Genomic DNA, 17,675 nt, shown 5'->3' with positions numbered 1-17,675 from the left:
CTCCCTCGTGCAAACATGACCTCTCATGTTTGTCTCCTTTGTTATTCAACATTTCTGTGAAGGCTGTCCAAACACATCACACCTGCAGCAGCAGGTGTGATGGGCAGGCAGGAGGAGGATGCATAGAAGTGTTACCAGCCATCAGGAACAAAGAAGTCTTCTTTCTGATAAGCCATCAATGGTAGAATAGCAAGATTACCTTTCTAGAAAGCCAACTTCCAAGGCTGGGGCTAAAAAAAACAAAATGTTTCTATTCCTCAGTTGCTCACTCTGAAATTGATAGTCACAAACCAATCATTGTATTTATTTCTTTACCCAATCTATCTCTTGAGGAAAACTAAAGTTTCATAATTTACTTCTTAATGTATAAAATAATCCCTGCTTTTCAAAGGAATAACTTTTCCTTGATAACTTCCTAGGATTACTAAAAGCTGTATCTCCCTAAAAAATACTCTTTGGAGTGCTTTACACTTTATCCATATTACTTTTCAGCTTTGATCTTCCACAAAGAAAAATACTAAACTAAGCAGATCTGTTATATATTTTATTTCTTTAATTTCACTGTTGGAGAGAGAGAAAGAGAGAGAGAAGAGGAAGAGGAAGGTGGGAAGAAGGGAAAGGAGAGAGGGTGAGGGAGGGAGGAAAGGAAAGAGGGAGGGAGTAAAAGGTACTTAGAAAGTCAGATACAATTTTTCTCCAACCTTGTCTCCTGATTGTTTAACTCAAACTAGTCATTTATTTAGATTGGAACTCAGTTTCCTCTTTTATTAAATGATACTATGATTCCATCCACCCTTCAGAGAGATGACCTGAGGACAGATGATTATGTGAGATACAAACTGTCTGTTATACAGCACAACATTTAACATCTCTTAGCAATATTATGTTTTTATGATGAGAACAATAAGTATAATTATTATTTTCCTATAGCACACAAAAGTGTCTATGAATAATACACTACATTCAATAAAATATTAATATTGAATTTTTATTGAACTCTAATTTAAAATTTGGTCAGCCATATATGGTATTATAGACTCCTCATGAATAAGAATATTTAACTCTGTGGAATGCTTAAATCATTACTTAATTCAGTCTTTAAACATTAAGCACCTAATATGTACCGATAACTGTGCCAGGATATGGGGATTTGGTGGTGAAAAACTGACCACACTAGCTATGTAGATTTACAGGTTTATGAAATACCTTGTAATCTGAAGAATGTGATTCAGTCATCTGTTACTACTATTTTGCTACTGGGGGCAGAGGGTGATCTCACCGTAGATTCTGGTGCATGGGGTCTGTGGTCGCTTTTTGACCTTTCCAGCAGGCTTATGGACTTTTGGGTTGTTGGATATGTTATGCATGGTAGGTATTTTCGACTTTGAGCCCCAGAGAATAGAGATATTGACTACATAAATGCATAGTCCCATTCTAAAGTCCAGGTTTATGTTTTAGGCTTATGGCTGGCTTCATGAAGACACAGGACCAGAATCTGACCCGGTTGTCGTCGTGAGATTTCTAGGAACCACAGACATGAGCACCGACCTTAGGACTCTCCTGCTAAGTGTTTGTGAACAACTGGCAGTCAACTACCGATGTCTGGTTCAAAGCTATCCTAAGAAGATCCATGACCTCCGGGACTTATTTATAAACCTTTTGAACGAGTCTTCACTGCAGAGACCACTGGTGATCATATTTGATGCCCTTGAACAGCTCTCAGAGAATGACGATGCCCGAAAGCTCTGGTGGCTGCCGGCTCACCTTCCCCGCTTCGTCCGCATCATCCTCTCCACACTGCCCAACAAACATGGGATCCTGCAGAAACTAAGGTGCCTTATCCATGAAGAAGACAACTACATCGAGCTGATTCCCCGGGATAGGAAGATGTGCAGCCAGGTCCTCAAACACCAGCTGCTGAGGGTCAAAAGGAAGGTCACCTCGGGCCAGCAGATTTACGTCAACAACGCATTCTCTAAGTGTACGCTGCCCATGTTTGTGAATTTGACCTTCAGGGAGGTGAGGCATTGGAGATCTCACAAAGATGTTGACGAATCTTCCCTCTGTGTCACGGTTCATGATAGTATCGAGCACTTATTCTGGTGCTTGGAGAAGAAGTGTGGTCAGAAATTGGTGTCCAGAGCTCTGGGTTACATCACCATGGCCAAAATGGGATTAAGTGAAATGGAACTGGAAGATGTGCTAGCACTAGACAATAATGTTATGAACGAGCTCAATGAGAATGCCAGGCCCAGCAATCCCCTGAGAGTACCTTACCTGTACATTGCCAGGCTCAAGGAGGGTCTCAGCGGATACTTAATAGAAAGGCACGTGAAGAATGTTACACTCCTGGTCTGGGCCAACAGACACCTGCACCTCATCGCCCAAAAGCTCTATCTGCAGGATGAGGGCAATTTGAGAGAAATGCATACCATTCTGGCAGATTATTTTCTGGGGGTATGGTCTGGAGGTAGGAGAAAAGCTTTCTGCCTTGAAGATGCCTATTTGAATGGCTGCCTTGACTTGGAGAGCAGAAGCCTGCTGGAGGAAGAAAAACATTTCATGGAACAGGCTTCCTTTGACAGGCAGGCCCCTGATCAGCCCTGGGTTTTCCAGTGCAATCCATTAGAGCCCGACATCTTTTTTGTCAACCACCGGAAAATGTCTGAGCTTTTGTATCACTTGACCAGGTGTGGAAAAACCGATGACCTACTGTACGGAATCATCATGAACTTCAGCTGGCTTTATACCATGGTCAAAATCGGCCAGTTTGACAAAGTGCTTGCAGACATTGAGCTGGCCTATAACTACTCACAAGAAAAGGAGCTCAAGTTCCTAGCCAGCATCCTCCGTAGCATCAAAAACAAGGTCATTGCATTTCCTGGCTCCCTGTCTGCAGAACTTCAGCAAAGGCTGCTGCCTGTTGTAAGTTCCCTGCCCAAACTTCGCCACCTTCTTTTAGAATGTGACAAAGATGGGCCCAAATATTGCTCCATTGTGCCACTGCATTCATCCATGGATGTAACCTACAGCCCTGAGCGTCTGCCCTTGTCATCCAGTCACCTGCATGTCACAGAGATTTTGCCAACCTGTAATCCCAGCACTGTGCTCACAGCCTTAGAAAACGGCTCCATCAGCACGTGGGACGTAGAAAGTCGCCAGCTACTCAGGCAGATCACTACATCCCAGTCTGTCATCCTGGGCATGAAACTCACCAATGATGAAAAGTACCTTGTGGTGGCCACAACAAATAACACCTTGCTGGTTTATGACAACCTCAATTCCTGTCTCTTGTCTGAGGTAGAAATCAAAGGGACCAAGCATGGGAGTGGCGCCACCTATATCAATGGATTTACACTGTCTGTCAATCATGCCCTTGCATGGCTGGAAGCCAGCAAAGATGTCACTGTCATTGATCTGCTCTATGGATGGCCTCTCTACCAGTTCCATTGCTGGTATGAAGTGACCTGTGTCCAGTGTTCGCTGGATGGGGTGTATGCTTTCTGTGGACAGTCCCTGAACACAACCACCATATTCCACTTGGGGAGTGGAGAGAAGTTATGTACGGTGACATCAGAATTCTCTGGTGGGTTTGTGAAGTTTCTTCTCATTCTGGACACGGCTCAAGAGATGGTCATGGTAGATAGCGAGGGAAGTCTTTCTGTTTGGAATACTGAGGATATCTCCAACCCCCAGCTGACGGATGACTTTGACTGCCGTAGAGAAGACAGCGAGGTAGTCAGCATTGAACTTTCGGAAGACCAAAGCGCCATTCTGATCTGTAAAGCTCTCAGCATCGAGCTCGTAGACACCGGCATGTGGAAAGTGGCTGAAAAGTTCAGAGCCAAGCACAACGAGCGTTTCATATCTGCCGTGCTGTCCAAAAATGGAGACTGCATCATCGCAACCATGGAGAATACCTCAGCCGTGTTTTTTTGGAGGCGGGACACAGGACAATGCATGGCAAGCTTACAGGAAATCTCAGGTACCATCGTCAAGTTGGTGAAATCTAGTCATCACAACATGCTATTGTCTTTGTCTACCAGTGGTGTTCTTTCCATCTGGGATGTTGATATCATCACAGCTATGTCCAACATAGATAAGACTGGAAAACCCATTCAGAGTCTGGTGTTGCCTGCTCGTGGGGAAATCATTTACTCCCTAGATGGCTCAGACTGTGTTCACAAATGGAACTTCAGCAGCGGGTTCATTGAAGCCGTCTTTAAGCATGATGGAATAGTTGAACACTGTGTGTTAACATCCACTGGAGATCTAATGGTAACTTCAGATGACAAAAGCAGCCAGTATGTGTGGCACACCAGCAGTGGAGAAAATCTCTTCCGAATTAATGGCCAGAGGATATCTCAGCTGCTGATTACACACAACGACCAATTTGTGGTCTCACTCTGTGAGGAAAATGCCTCCAGGGTTTGGAGACTGGCCACGGGCCACAGGGTGTGCAACATACTCACCACTCTGCAAAATGCCTTTATCACCTCTGCAAATACCTTTGTGGTCGGAATGACCAAGAGCAAAGTGCTGGCTGTCAGTCTTTGGACAGGAAGTATCACTAAGAAATTTTGCTGTGAAGATGGGACCACCATTGTGAACTTCAAATTGATTCCTGATTGTCCTGATATCGTTGTGTTTATCACATCAGCAGAGACCGTGAACATCTGGAGTCTGACAGAGGAAGTCATCTGTCGACGCGTGCAACTTCCCAACAACTTCCTGAAAACTCTGGAGGATTTTGAAATTTCTCCCAATGGCAAGCTAGGCATTCTGTCTCGGGGAGATGAAAATATCAATGTGTTAGATTTACACAGTGGTAAATTAAGGGTGGTTCATGCCTCTGGGATCATCTGGAGACAGAGGTTATCTCGAGATGGGCGTTACCTAGTATACATTTGTTTCCGGAATGGGGAGGAGGAGGAGGAGGAAAACGATGCAATATCCAGTTTAATTGTAATGAGACTGGCTGATGGCAAAAATATCGGTGCTTGTTCCCTCTATAAAACACCAACTTTCCTTGCGCTTTCTCAGAGGCACCTGAACATCATTGTGGGCTTCGATGATGGCAGTATAGGGATCTATACGGTGGTGGACCGAGTAGATGCTGCTCTAAAAATTAAAATTGCCACTTCAAATAGCAGACAGATCTTCAACAATGCGACACAGACATCCAGGCCAAAGACTAACAGCTACTGCTTTAAAATGTCTGTGGATTGCTTATGGAGAGAATCCACAGAGGTGTTTGCAAGAGACAGCCCCATCACAGTGAGTGACTCGTCGGAGTCCAGTGAAGCCACACCCTCCAAGAAACACAACTCCTGTTATGACCGGATGTGCTCTGCTCTTGAATCCAGGAGCCACAGCTATGCCGCTGATAACTGACAAAGCATTTGTTCTGCTCGGTGGAAATCCACGATCCACATACAAAAGAAAAGGCCGAGTGCATCTTGAGTATCAAAGGCCGAGTGCATCTTGAGTATCACAAATTATCTACTACTCCTTTCTTAAAAGACAGGAAAGATCTTGGAATTCTGGTGTTTTATTGGCATGTTCACACAACAAACAGAAATATGAGATTGGACGGGGGTGCCATCTTTTCATCAAACTGTGTCCAGGAATGAAGGGATGACAGAACTTTCTAGAAGTGGCATTTCAATGAGTATTTTATCTAGAAAAAGAGAGAAAAAGCCATATACTAAAAAGCAACATGTAAACTCATCGCACCAGTTCAGTGAATGAGGCTAGAATTGTAGGTGGACCATTTGGATTGGAATTAGTACTACAAAAACAAGTTGAAATCATGAAGACAGAGAGCTGTTTAACTCCACATGATTATGTGATATGTAAAACACAGCCTTAATCTCTCTTTACATTTTCTGATCCTGACAACTGTGTAAACCTAGTGTACAGGTAAGAAGTCTAAAGGTGCAAACATCATGTAACAAAATGCCCATATGTATTCCTAAGTTCCCAAGAGATACACAACACAAAAGAGGAGACTGTGAACTGATTGGGGCCAGAACTACCTACTAACCATAGGGCTATTGAACATGGAGAGTCGTCTTCTTTACAATACAGTTGCAACAATTGCATGCAAGCGTTTCTGTATCATGGAATATTTTATTTTTAAACTCTTTGCTGGGTTGCAAAAGAACCCGTTTAATAACAAGCCACAATTTTTCATATCGTTTTTGAAATGCATATTTGTGCTTGAATGTAAAGAAGGACAGGAAGGGCATTCCATATTTAATCAAAACACCTGCTCATTTCTATTGTTGCCCTGACAAAAATCACTATTAATCAGTCAGTTGTATGGTAGCCTAAATGATTCCTTAAGTCACAGAAGTAGATCTTAATTTTTTTTTAAAAAAAGCAAGCTTGTTTAACATGCCATCTCTAGAATACTGGTGACATTGCCTTACTCACATTCCTCCTCCTTTTGTGTGTGTACAAAGCAGATAGATGACCAAATACTTGAGGACAAACTAAATACGCCTGTCCTTGTGCTAAACTACAAATGTTAAGGGTGTCCAATGGCTCTTTATCAGCCCTGTTTGTAACTCCTCTGACCTTGCTGCTTCATCTGTGTCACTCTGGGACTGAGACCCCTGCTGAGCCTGATTTGCCCATTTTAAAGCTGAATCTGTAATGATCTTTTCTTTTTTTTTTAAATGACCTTACCTATTTAAAAGGAAATATTACACCTTCGAGGGGAAGGTGATTTTCAACCTTCTGTACCTACTACATAGCATAACTTTCCAGAGGGGCCAGCAGTGGAGATTTGGTGTGCTTTCCCTTGAAGGTGACGATAACTTTAGTAAGAATAATGAACAAGGAACAGACTGTCCTGCGCTGCCATGAACTTATCATGTACCCCAGCCCGTAACTATAATTTCACCAATGTATTGTTTCTGTGGACAGCAAAAGAACCTGGAAAGGATGCTGGGACGTAATGTGAGCAAACAATACAGTACCATCTTGATGGTTGCCTCTACAAGAAATAACAAAGGGATCTAACCCATGGCGAATCTAAGTCAAATGTCTTTTGCTCTGGAAAGAAGTAAGCATATAAGCATGGAAAGATGTGATTCAGATATAAACACCCTTCTCCCTAGTGAAAGACTTTTCCATATGTTCCTCCTGGTGTAGCTGCCAGCCCAGACCCATAATCTGAGATCCCTGGAATAGATGGTGTGTACCGATACTTTTTAGCTCTTCAGGTTACCCATTCTTACCCCTGTCATTGTCAGTGGGACCTCCATGCCATGTTTCTGAGATTTAAATGCCTAGATGGATTAAATGTAGTGTGTGAATGTTCTATGTAAAAGCCAATAGAGTATAACAAGTGACTTGAATGATTTTTTTTCCTAACTTGTTTGCAACTGATAGCTCACATTGAATGTTTTTATGTAAACTTTGTATTGTTGCGAAGAATTACCTAATCAGAGATTTATATTTTCATAAATGTTACATTTAGTTAAATTTTGTTACGGAGTTGTTACACTAGAAAATTATTTCAGTCTTCAAACAATATGCAGTCTTGTGTATGTATTATTTGTATGAATAAAAGATAAACCATTTGGATTTGTGAGCTGTTGGATTTTCTCCCCTGTCTTCAGCAGAACTCATTAGAGACCTTGAGTAACTGCATTTAGTCATACTCACCAACAGCTTATAACCAGTGTACCAGGCACCATTCTCAGAGCTTTGCTGGTACTATGCCTTACAGTCTTCACACAGGCCTGTTAGCCACTATTATTGTTGTCTATTTCCAGAAGACAATGTCTAGAAATAGAGGGCCAGGGAAAAGAGCTGAACAAGATGGCAGTGTACCATCAATGTCTTCTTAACTTTTTCCAAGTCCATTACAATATAGAATTTGGTAGTACTTGGCAACAATGACCTCTAACCGATTTTCTACCTTGGAGATGAGAGCTCACTAAAGTGGCTGCAAACCCCCAGGTTTTTCGGGTACACACTTAGTTACTGAATTCATTCAACAGTATTTATCTGGATATGCATTTTTACCAGGAATACACAAGTCAATAAAATGATTTCTAGGATTTCGGCTTCAACAGGAAAACAAGTTCTCTGTACAAGGGCAAAGGCATTGAGCTTCCTTCTGAGGCTGAGGACAGTGGGGTTTGGGGACAGTGACCAAGGACTCATCCTACTCATAAATCCTTCCAAGTCCCTAAAAGCAGGGACCCAGGAAGACCTCCTCACTGTATGCCCCCCCACACTGTTTTTAACCTCTTAGGGTCTACGGGCTGGGAAGGTGGCTCAGTAGTAAGCACTTGCCTTCCATGCTCGAGGCCCTGGATTCTATTCCTCAGCACCACATAAGAAAAAAGCCGGAAGTGGCACTGTGACTCAAGTGGTAGAGTGCTAGCCTTGAGCTGAAGAGCTGAGGAACAGTGTCCAGGCCCAGAGTTCAGGCCCCATGACCAGACCCAAAAATAAATAAATAACCTCTTAGGGTCTAAAAATTCCAACACACACACACACACACACACACACACACACACACACACACACACACACACACACACACATTTTAAAAATAGCACTGAGGAGTTTAATAGTAGCCAATATTGAGGAGAAATTTTACTACTAATTGTGAAGAAAAAAAATCATTCTCAAGGTGACTTTAAAAGTCAAAGGGTTAAAGAAAATGAGTCAGGGCTAGGAAGGTGGCTCAGTGGTAGAGCGCTTGCCTTGCATGCTTGAGGCCCTGGGTTTGATTCCTCAGCACCACATAAGAAAAAAGCCGGAAGTGGCGCTGTGGCTCAAGTGGTAGAGTGCTAGCCTTGAGCTGAAGAGCTGCGGGACAGCGCCCAGGCCCAGAGTTCAGGCCCCACGACCGGACCCCCCCCAAAAAAAAAAAAGAAAATGAGTCAGAGATAGGAGGATAGTGACTCAAGGTTAGCTTGGACAAAATTAGTGGAATATTATCTCAAAAACAATCTAGGTATGGTAGCCCACACCCACAGTCCCAGCCACTGCAGAAAAGGAAGTAAGAGTATTTTGATCTCAGGCTCAGCCCAAATGAACTAGGTCTCAAGGCAAAAGTGAGAGACCCTATCTGGAAAAAAAGAGAGTATAGCTCAATCTTAAGGCTCTGTTTATTAAAAACAGATTAACCCTTGTACCACCAAGAACTATAAATAAATAAGCCATAAGCATTATCTACTGAGTCAACTGCCCTCATCAATGCATGGCTGATACTAGCCTCTGTTTAAAGTTTACCCCGACTGAAAACAGTTGATTAACTATGCCAGGAAAATTCCTTCTTGAATTCTAAGCTATATCTCTTTTTTCTAAGCTATATCATTCAATTCAAAGTTAAATAATCTTCTCTTCCAATTCTCAAAATTTGGAGTCAATCATCGATATTTACATAAAAGTATTTCATGCACATGGACTTTCGTTCAGTCAAGAATACTAGAAATAGAGCATACTTGCTATGTATTATATTATGCCCTAGGATGATTTGAAAATTAGTCTTGCATTACTACCCTAAATGTTATAACCAAAAGCTATACAATTAAACTAGATATAAGACTATGAAACATTATTAATAAAAGTGAAGGCCAGCTAGGCTCATGCCTGTAATCCTAGCAACACAGGAAGAATCCAAAGGGTGTCAGTTCAAAGCCAGCCCAAATAGAAAAGTCCATTAGATTCTAGCTCCAAAAAATAACCAGCAAAAGTCCAGCCTGGAGGCATGGCTTATGTGATAAGAGTCCCAGCTATGAAAGCAAGCCATGCAAATTCAAGGTCTTGACTTCAAACCCTGGTACAGAAAGAAAGAAATAAGGAAAGAAAGGAAGAAAGGAAGGAAGGAAGGGAAGGAAGGAAGAGAAAAGAAGGAAGGAAAGAAAGAAAGAAAGAGACCCTCAATGTGCAAAAAAATGGCAGAGGAGCAATAAACTATGTGAAAATCAAAAAGTATGATAAACTCCTGTTCAGGAGACAGCTAAGGTTTGAAATTAATGAGCTAGCTGTCAATGTCAAAAAGGCATTTCAAAGGAAGGAAGTTTCCTGAGGAAAAATAGAGTTGAAGTATATTTTGCATGACTTCAAATACTGTGCTACGTTTTAGACTTTATGAAGTTGCCAACAGGAAATAGTAGAGAGGGCTTTGAGGAAGTGTTAGGAGGGCATTTTGCCATGAATGGCTCAGTGCTTGGTTGTCAGATGCATTTGGAGTAGAAAGACCAGAAACTGGGAGACCTGAAGGAACTACTATATGATCTAAGATAAAAACTGTAAAAATTCCACTGTGGACTGTGGCAGAAAGAATGCTAAAATCAGGAGCAATTTACAGTGATTTTCAAAGGGAAAATGCAAATAATTCTAGTTTCATCCAACTGCAATTAGGTAGATACAGAGTTTTAAATGCAAAAATGGACAGGAATTGAAAGTGAGGAAACATTAAAGAAAAACATTGGTTTCAGCCATTAGAATAGGTTGTCTACCCATGGAGAAATCTGAGATAAATAACCCAACCCATATTTTCTTCTCAGGCACCTTGCTTCCTGTGACAAATGAGTTTTCTTGTTACAAATGTAAACTGTTTGAAGTTTTGTTTTGTTTTTTCTTATGGCTAGGGTCAAAACTCAAGTAGCAGAGTGCTTGCCCAACAGAAAGCCTGGGCTTAATACTGAGTACTGACCAAAAATTGCCTTCTTTTTAAAGAACTATTTGAAAAATCTGGAGCCATGCTGACAAGCTCACTCAAACAAATGAGCTTTAACCCATATTAGTTTGAAACAATGGATATGCCAATGGACACATGAATTCACCTGGGGAAAAAAAAAGTGAACCATGGTATTATCAACATCAAGAAAGCATAGGGCTTTTCTCCTCTATATTTTCCATAAGATCTCATTTGACATTCCAAGTGACCTGCACAAAATATGTTAGATACAGAGAACCAGGTTTTGGTGTGCTGGTGTGGCAAATTATGTGGCATTGGTCATTTGTGGTAACAAATAAAAACAGCACCTCTGGCTTTACAGAAAGCATTAGATGAGGGTACTGAGCCACGTGCTTGAGCACAGGAGGAAATTCTCCTGGGCAGTGAAGTGGTTCTCAAATGGAGTATTACGTGATACACACACACACACACACACACAATTTCTTGTACTGGTGGCTCACGCCTGTAATCCTAGTTAGTCAGCAGGCTGCGATCTGAGGATCTCCACTCAAAGTCAGCCAGCCCAGAAAAGTCCATGAGAGACTTTTATCTCTGATTAAGTGGCAAAAAGCCAGAAACTGAGGTGTGGTTTTTTGAGGTAGAGCACCAGCCTTGAATGGAAAAGCCAATCTAAAGCAAGTTAGACTCTGATCCCAAGCCCCAATACACACACACACACGCACGCACGCACACACAAGCATACATACACACACACACACACACGCACACACAAGCACACATACACACACACACACACACACACACACACACACACACACACACACACACAATTCCTCTCATGCTACTTTTTGGAAAAAGAGCAAAAGGAATTTCTTTTCATTGAGTCCTCAATCTCCCCATAAATGGTACTGATTCTGCTAGAGAACCACATTTTAAAGACCCAAGACAAATTTCAATGCCTTTTTTTAAAAAAATCAGATTAACTAGACTAGGAATGGACCATCAAGAGTGTGATAAATGCCTGTGCATGCAGCCAGAACCACTAGCTCGCACCGAAAAGCTAGGGAGAGTAAATACATACCCTGTCTAGGTTAACCTAACTCCCAGGACAGTGAAGAGAGAGGAGGGTTGAGCTAGATGGCGCCGTTGCTCAACCTATTTTTCCTGATGGAGCCCCACAGTCGCTTCAGGTGTTAAAAAAAAAAAATGTCCAAACCTTAAATCGAATTTAGAGTTAAGCAACCCGTTCTCCACCCTCTTAGGCAAACGAATTGCAAGCGCTACGGGAACGCCACAGGCTGATGGCCAGGAAAAGACCCGGAGAGAGAGCGCCGGAGTTCCCACCGCGACCTTTGGGACGCGCGAGTGCGCGCTCCCCGCGGATCCACTCTCCGCGCCCCGTCACACCTAGCCATAAACGCGGGCGATCGGGCAGGACTCGCGTAGGCCTGAGCCACCAACGCCAGAACCCAGAGCCGGGAGCCCCCATTTGTTTTGCAGGAGGAGATGCCTATATCCGAAACCCCCAATCCGAGGGAATTCCCACACAATCGGCACCAAAACTTTCCAGGAAGGACAAACAAATGGGTGCCGGGGAGGGGGGGTGGTTGCGGGGAGGGAAGGGGGTTGGGGACCCCTCCGAGAGGGCGCGGACCTCGTGGTGCAGCTGCATCCTGGACGCGCAGGTAAAGGGTTACGCGTGCCGGGGAGGTCGGGCCCCGGGCCGGGCCACGTGACGCATGGGCCCAATGACCGCGCGCAGGGCTGAGGCTGCGAGCGCGCCGGGTCCCGGGCACCGAGCCGTTCGCGTCTCCTCCCCGCGCGCAACCGCCCGAGCCCCTCGATGCCATGGGCGCTCCGTCCCCGAAGCCGTCGCTGCTGCCATCCCGCCCCAGGTAGGGGACCGTCGGGGACCCGCGCGTCCGGCCGGGCTGGCGGGTGGGAGGGGGCTGGAGTCCGGTGGAACTTGGCTGGGCTGTGTGATTCCCCGAGTGCTGTCAGCTTGGGGCGGGGGGAGGATAGGAGGGAGGTGGAGGGGGTGGGGGGGGTCCTTGTTCCTTGATCTGCTTTTGCCCTGGGAGCGGGGAGGGCAGAGGGGAGGAGGGAAGAAGTCAATCGCCTTTTGATGGCTGGGGAAGAAAGTCACACGATTCAACCCAAGTGCGTAAGGGAATCAAACCGGGAAAGGCGAGGACTTTTACAGATTCTTCAAGCTAAAACCTAGGATGCGTCTCGTTGGTTGTGGGAACATTTTTTTTTTTAAATACCGACTTGATGAACTTTTCAACAGTGCCCGAGAACTTGAGTTTCACAGTGCAAGGGATGCCTCCCGATTTCCAAAAACCTCTTCTCGCAGGTTTAAGTATCTGCATGTTGTTTTTTTTTAATCAGACGGAAGTGGGTTGGGATCGCCTTCACGGTTTCTTGGATACGTCCTTGAGTCCCAAGACTTGGGGTGCTGACATCCTGCGTAGTAGACCAGGGTGGGTGGTCGATGGACAGAGCTTACGAAGCCACCGGGCAGCACCCAGTAGCGCAAAGCGCGTGGCAGGTGCAAACAGTTAAATGGTGACAAGGTGCTACATATTTAATAATGAGGCAAGATGTCCCAGGTCGATCACTCCCGTCTGCGTGACCTTGGGGCCCCGGCTAGGTGGAGCTTTCACAAAACCACACCGGAAGAGTTTTTCTAGTTATCGGAGGCAGAAATCAATGGGTCTCCACCGTCCTTAACCTCTAAGAGGAAATAAAATTAAATAGCCCTGGTAGAGGACTTCGAACGTTTCCGTTTCCATCGTGCTACAGAGATGTGCGCAGTGAATGTGGTCGATGTTCCATGAAGTGGCTCAAATCGTGGCAGAAAGGGTGTTGATTTCTTGCCTTCTGGTTCTTAGCGTGGATGTCCTGGGTGGTTGTAACATAGCTATTGTGAGAAATGATCACTAGAGAAAAGTAGGGAAATATTGGGCACCTGAACTGCTTTTAAAGATGGTGGATTCTGTGCTGTTTCGTTCTCTCATTTAATCTCCCAGTTAATACTAGATTAAGAGTGGGGGGGCACATTAAAGCCTCTCCATCTCAAAGGATACTCATCTTTTTGCGTATCTGGAATTTAAAACAAAAACTTGCGGGTCAATGAAACATGTTCCATTATCCTAAAAATGGAATAGTTTCCTGACTCCCATCCAGCAGCATTCTCAGCCTGGAAACTCTACCTGGCTAGGCTCTGAACAAAATGAAGTCCCAGCCCAAGGACAGAGCAGAGAGCCAGTGGTCGATTCGCCCCGCCCCCAGGAGCCCATTGGCTGTGCTTCTTGGAAAGGACTCCACCTTCCAATGGCTGAATACCAACCTCCCTGGATCTGGGCTCCTCTGTTTGGATTGAGTTTCAAGTTCAAGTTATAGAACGCTTCTTATAATCCTCAATCTAGAGTTCTTTGTGGGTCTTGGCTAACATCCCCTTCCTCTTGCTTGTCTTTCTTTTCCTTTTGATGGTTAGATTAACTGGTTGCAGATTTAAAAAATCAGCATATCTAGAAGAGAAGAGTTGGAAACTTTTTGGCCCATCCTAGAGGAGAATAGGATTGGTCTAGCCCTTACCTCTGGTGTGTATTTAGATCAGACAAGTCATCCAGGTGTAATCTTTCTAGTGCCTGCTCTTTGGACTTTCCTACCTCCCATACCCCTGGACGCGCAGGTAAAGGGTTATGTGTGCAGGGGAGGTTCGGTCCCAGGCAGGGCCATGTGACGCATGGGCCCAATGACCGCTCGCAGGGCTGAGGCTGCGAGTTTTACTTGTTCTGGTTATCCCCTAAATACTATTGAAGATAATAAATCTTTCATCTATTCTGATCCTGTTATCTGTAAATATTGTGATCTCCACAGCTTGGAATTTTTTCGTAATGTAGACAATCAAAAATCATCCGATTCTATCCAGATGTTTTAATAATAATAATAATAATAATAAAACACATAAAGGAAGAAGGACCATTTGGGGAGAAAGGAGAACTGGAGAGAAAACTGGGTAATGAGTAGTGAATATGATGGAAGTATGTCATATGCATGTCACAAGAAACCCATTATTTTGTATAATGTATATACTAATAAAAATGACCCTGTGTTAAAACATACCTGAAAACCAAGCTGGTGACTATTATGAAGCAGATAAGAGTTGTACATATTATTAATATAAGATAAAAGGAATATCATACCTCAAATTTTACCCCAGTAATCAATACTCTTCTATTGGGTACATAAAGAGTTCTCCTGGCCTGGGAAACAGCTTGTCTGTTGGCCCAAAGATACCAGGTCATCAGTAAGGTGCTGGGACATAGTCTCTATCCTCACAGATCCTACAGTTGGGAGAAGACTTTGAAGGGTTTCAAGCAAAGCAAATCTTTATTCTAGAAAGTTCATTCTGGATGCACTGAGATGAACAGGAAGAGAGAACATTCAAACAAGGTAGAAGGCAGTGGTTGCAAAAATCCATGAGAAAAGAGGAAAACATGAATCCAATACAGAAGATATTTAAGGAAACAGTGTGGGTTGTTTCTCTTCTACAATTTTACCTATAAGGGTGTCACTGATCTTTGATGTTAATATTCAAGTCATTTCAAAATATAGCTTTTTTCCAGGTAGAGAAACATAAGCTACATTTTGCGATGCGGTGACGCTGGGTCCCCACAAAGATTGTTTCTATCACACACAAAAAAGGTTTTGATGAAAGAATAAGCCAGTTATGCTTCTATTTTCAACAGCCTATTGTTGCTTTATATAGGCTCATATACACTCTCTCTCTCTCTCTCTCTCTCTCTCTCTCTCTATATATATATATATATATATATATATATATATATATATATATGTCAAGATGAACCTTGCCTTCTCTGAAGTACCTTCAATTTCCCTGGAAGTAAAAATATCCTGACTTTTGATTAAAACTAAAACACCCTTTTATTTCCAAGTTGGCCAAAATAAGGCCTGTTGTTATGTCACTTTACCTTTTTGCTTGGACTGGCCTCAAACTTCTAATCCTCCCCAAATTGCAAGCTCCATCTCTGGCATGAGCCACCTCATCTGGCCTAAAATTGAGTTTTAATTAAGTACCTTCTCCCCCAAAATAGCCACTGTTTGTTGAGAAATTTTCTCATGTATACACTATTAGTGATCTATTGCTGTGCAACAAAGTATCACGAACATAAAAGCTTAACACAAGCACTACTTAGTTTATGATTGATTCTGTGGTAATTTGGGCGGGGCCTAGCTGAGTGAGTCTACTGCCCTCTACAGGCCCCCTCTTGTTTCTGTGGTCACCAGTGTGGCTCTGCCTCAGTTTTGGCTGAGTACTAGGGAGCAGTCTCAGTCTCATCATTCACCCATGAGCCCAGGCCTGGCCACCTGTTGGCTGGACATGGTTCCAAGAGGGAGAGTAGAAAAGAGGCTCCTTGAGGCCTAAACTCAACTCAGTCCTCCAGTCTATTTTAAAAGCACTAGAGAATGTCATGGATTCAGAGAGCAGCCAAGAATTCTAGCCATTTTCAAAATCTGCTATATCAGCCACACTTAACTAGAGGTGAAAGTAGAAATCCTATGTTATAAGTGAGGAAACTGAGAACCCAATGCAGTAGTCGGATTGGGCAGAGGATGCAACTGGCTAAAGATGGTACCAGCCTTGGATTTCTGGCCAAGCCAGGTCACAACTGTCTTTGAGAATTATGGTACAGTCACATATGAAGGAAAAAAATGAAGAATACTTTTGTTTAAATTTACAGGCTGAAAGCATAAAATAAGATATGTGCTCCCCAAGATCATAGAGTTTAACTTACATATGTAATGTGCATCCACATGATTGAAGCAACAAGACTCAGTAAGGTGAAATAAGATGCCTGACTTATGGGAGACAAGTTTAGGAGAACTAAGAGAAAATGAGATTTGAAAAGTTCTATAAATACCTGAAGCGGTCCTCACATCATTTATGTAAAATAGGTAATACTTCCAATGGTTTGCCGTAGGTCATACAACAAACACCTGATAAAAATGACATGCAAATCCAAATCTGTTTGTCTCCAAAATCTGTCCTCTCTCCCTGTCTTTTCCCCTCACTGAGCATTGATGCTCATGGAAAGTGGGGTCCATAGATCAGCACCTACCTCATGATCACCTGGGAGCTTGTTGGAAAAGCAGTCTTGACATTTCCACATGAAAGCTACACTGAAGGAGGCTGTGAGCGTCATGCTTTGTACAAGTGGAGGCCTTTCTAAGCAGGGAGAGCCATAAGAACAGAGGCCCTGAGGCCAGAGCCAGGCTCCCTGGGACTCAAAGTAAGTAGAGGAATTCACATGAAAGAGGAAATAGGATGAGACTGATAGAGACGTGGGGAGGCTGATGAGCTCGGCTCCAGGATGGTCTGGATAGCATTGCTCTCCTGCACCTAAGTGTGAGGATCTGAAGACATCAAAGACAGCATAAGGAGAGCCCAGAGGAAGGGAAAGATGCAGGGAATGGGAGAGAAAAGTCCAATCTGAGGACAGTCTCAAGGACTTGATGCCAGGTGGAATTCTAAGGGAAGAAAGGAAGGGCGTGAAGAACTCTGGACTGCCAAGTTCTGAATTCTTTCCTCACCATCAGAAGGGACATTCGTTTTGCATTTTTTCTTATATAATAATATCATCAGTAGTTGTTTAAAGGGGTTTCAATTCAACATGTCAGTTCAATGTTTTGTATTTTTTACTACTAAATAGGGATGCCTTTTTGGTAGTGCTGTGGGTCTGTCTGTTGGATTGACTATTTTAAGGCAGCTGCTTCATACTCAAAAGTCTGGCAGTTGTTACTTTCAATTCAAACTTTACATCTCAAAGAACAGTATAGTTTTGGCAGGCAGCTATTTAGAATGAGACCGCTTTGACAAGTAATTCTTCAGTTTATTAGTCATTCTCAAACACCTCATGGTGTTTGTTTGAGAATGTAGGTAGGATTATTCTGTCCCTTTCTCAGTTAAGGA

General features: G+C 43.3%; 2 protein-coding genes across 4 annotated transcripts in view; both read left to right on the top strand.

Annotated features, from left to right (window-relative positions):
- Positions 1-7,551, top strand: part of Nwd2 (NACHT and WD repeat domain containing 2) — a 134,222-nt gene extending 126,671 nt beyond the window's left edge. For all 3 annotated transcript variants that reach the window (XM_070012481.1, XM_070012482.1, XM_070012483.1), the window contains one exon: positions 1,459-7,551. In XM_070012481.1, the coding sequence (XP_069868582.1) occupies positions 1,459-5,394 (3,936 nt within the window). In that variant the 3' untranslated portion in view covers positions 5,395-7,551. The remainder of the gene's footprint in view (positions 1-1,458) is intronic.
- A 4,889-nt stretch (positions 7,552-12,440) lies between these two features.
- The window catches only part of CUNH4orf19 (chromosome unknown C4orf19 homolog), a 66,889-nt gene continuing 61,654 nt past the window's right edge, over positions 12,441-17,675 (top strand). Inside the window, exon 1 of the mRNA XM_070012496.1 lies at positions 12,441-12,570. The gene's annotated coding sequence lies outside the window, so the exon portion shown is untranslated. The remainder of the gene's footprint in view (positions 12,571-17,675) is intronic.

Source organism: Dipodomys merriami, unplaced genomic scaffold, assembly GCF_024711535.1.
Source record: "Dipodomys merriami isolate MVZ:Mamm:240054 unplaced genomic scaffold, mDipMer1.0.p SCAF_9, whole genome shotgun sequence".
In the NCBI taxonomy this organism is placed as follows: domain Eukaryota; kingdom Metazoa; phylum Chordata; class Mammalia; order Rodentia; family Heteromyidae; genus Dipodomys; species Dipodomys merriami.
Note: the sequence above shows the minus strand (reverse complement) of the source record. Positions and strands in the feature narration are given on the sequence as shown.